Raw genomic sequence first — 2,500 nt, 5'->3', positions numbered from 1 at the left:
GAGGAGAGGAGGAGGAGCGGGGAAAGAGAAAGAAGATCCATTAATCAGTACAGTCCATCAGTGAGGTCATCAGTGATGTCATCAGTGATGTCTCGTTAAATACAGAGGGTTCCTGGAGAACTCTTCAGTTCCTCTGTTAGAACTGAAACACTGTTAGAACTGAAACACTGTTAGAACTGAAACACTGTTAGAACTGAAACACTGTTGGAACTGAAACACTGTTAGAACTGAGCACTTGATCTGCAGCTGTACTAAGAACTATTTGTATGTTGCTATGGATGCCAGCATGTGCTGGGTGAATGTGTCTCAGAGAGCAGGCTGGGCAACATGGATCTGATCACAGAGCTGCTCAACTAGGGACACCCCAGATACCAGGTACAGCTCTCTCCCTCTCTGTCTCTCTGTCTCTCTCCCTCTCTCTGTCTCTCTCTCTCTTTGTCTCACACAGACAGAAACACACACATATGCCTAGAAAGGAATCCACACACACACAGAAACACACACAGAAACAGACACACACTCAGTATCCAGAGTGTTGGGGATTAGTGTCTGCATCCACCAGACAATTAAAAAAATGAAATGCCATCATGATAATTATTGCAATTAACTGTTCTGACTAAAGCTGTGGTGACAATGTTTCGGCAGACAGACAGACAGGCAGGCAGGCAGACAGACAAGCAGACAGGCAGGCAGACAGACAAGCAGACAGGCAGGCAGGAAGGCAGTGAAGTTCTTAGCTTCTATTTAGACTGGGAGAGGCTTCACTTTGCCTGACTAGTGTGTGTGTGTGTTGAGAGTGTGTGATACTGTTTGTGTATAGAAGCAGTTACAGAGTGGGCAGAATAATATCCAGGCAGACCCCTAACTCTCCCCCCCCCTCAGCGCCATGACGCCCAGTGAAGCAGTCTGTCTGGGATCTGCATCATGTGATTCTCTGGCTCACCGGGGGGGGGGGGGGGATCACACCAACCACCCCTCCCCAAAACAAAAGCTCCAGATGGTGGGGAAGATCTGACCTCCCCCACTCCTCCTCCCCACTCCTCCACTCCTCCTCCCTCCTTCCACCCCCCCTTCCCCCCTCACCCCTCCTCCTTCCCCCTCCTCCACTCCTCCTCCCTCCCCCCTCCCCCCTTCCCCCTCCCCACACCCCCCATCACACCTCCCTCCACCCCCCCCCCCCACACCTCCCTCCACCCCCCCCTCACCCTTTTGTTTGCCCTGGTCTCCTTTGTGTGCGGAAGAACAGATTAACTCTTTACATTCCAGCCAGTCTTTGTGTTCCCCAGCCAGCTCTCCCAGTCTCCTCCCTCATCTCCCCTAGGCTCCTCCCCCATCTCCCCCAGGCTCTCTGTCTAGGGATGCTTCCTGTGGGGGAGGTGGGGGAGGGAGGGCACATGTGTTGTCCTCATGGCTGCAGGTGTTGATTATGTCAAATGTATTGATTGTTTATTTACTAACATAGCCTAGCCTTAGCCAGCCTAACCTACACCAATTTGGCCTAGCCTAGCCCAGTTCACTCCAGTCTTGTCTAATCCAGCCTTGTTAGCCACCTTAAACACACACACCTCAAACACACACAGGTTATCCCCTTGGTTTCTGCTATCCCTCTCCTCCTCTCCTCTCACCCCTTCTCTCACTCCTCCTTTCCTTTCACCCCTCCATACATACAGGACAGAACTATGCAGAACTTCAAGGTTATTACATAATTGAAACCAGACTGTTGACTTTTTAATAAGAAGCCACAGCAGTGATAGGTTAACTGAGTTGTCAATCACAGCAGTCAGGCTTCTAAAGATGTAAGAGGCTGCCTGGCTCCACGCTCACACTCTCGTGTCATAAAGACACATTCAAGCCATTAGTAGTGTGTGTGTGTGTGTGTGTGTGTGTGTGTGTGTGTGTGTGTGTACCTACCACCACCATGAGTGTAGGAATCCAGGAGGCTCTCCGAGAGTGATGTTCTTCTCCCATCGTATCTGGAGAAGGGGGAGAGAGAGGGGAAAGAGGGGGGAGAGGAGGAGATAGAGGGGGAGGGAGAGAGGAGAAAATAGACCCAGTTAAATCCAACCTTGATGCAGACAGACAGGAGTCTCTCTCTTTCACACACACAGACACACACACACACAGACAGACACAGACACACAGACACAGCAGTGAAGTGCATAGTGTCTTCAACCCAGTAATAGAAGAACCTGCACTGCTGCCTGAGATAAGACCCTGCACAGATAGCAACCAGCCCTCTCTCCTTCTCTCTTACCCATCTCTCTCTCTCTCTCTCTCTCTTTCTTACCATCTCCCTCTCTCTCTCTTTCTTACCATCTCCCTCTCTCTCTCTTTCTTACCATCTCCCTCTCTCTCTCGTTCTCTCTCCCACACATTCCCCTCTCTCTCTCCCCCTTCTCTTCGGTCTCTCATCTTCCTGCCCGGGTTAGTTCCCCTGACCCTAACCTGGGTTAGTTCCCCTGACCCTAACCTGGGTTAGTTCCCCTGACCCTAACCTGGG

At 51.1% G+C, this 2,500-nt stretch overlaps 1 protein-coding gene across 2 annotated transcripts in view; it reads right to left on the bottom strand.

Annotated features, from left to right (window-relative positions):
* Positions 1-2,500, bottom strand: part of ssbp4 (single stranded DNA binding protein 4) — a 27,388-nt gene that overhangs the window by 19,824 nt on the left and 5,064 nt on the right. For both annotated transcript variants that reach the window (XM_084692585.1, XM_084692586.1), the window contains exon 3: positions 1,912-1,973. In XM_084692585.1, coding sequence (XP_084548711.1) covers positions 1,912-1,973 — 62 coding nt within the window. The remainder of the gene's footprint in view (positions 1-1,911; positions 1,974-2,500) is intronic.

This window comes from Hypomesus nipponensis, chromosome 26 (genome assembly GCF_054491055.1).
Source record: "Hypomesus nipponensis isolate SF chromosome 26, ASM5449105v1, whole genome shotgun sequence".
NCBI classification, from domain to species: Eukaryota; Metazoa; Chordata; class Actinopteri; order Osmeriformes; family Osmeridae; genus Hypomesus; species Hypomesus nipponensis.
The sequence above is the reverse complement of the archived record's forward strand: the minus strand, read 5'-3'. Positions and strand labels throughout refer to the sequence as shown.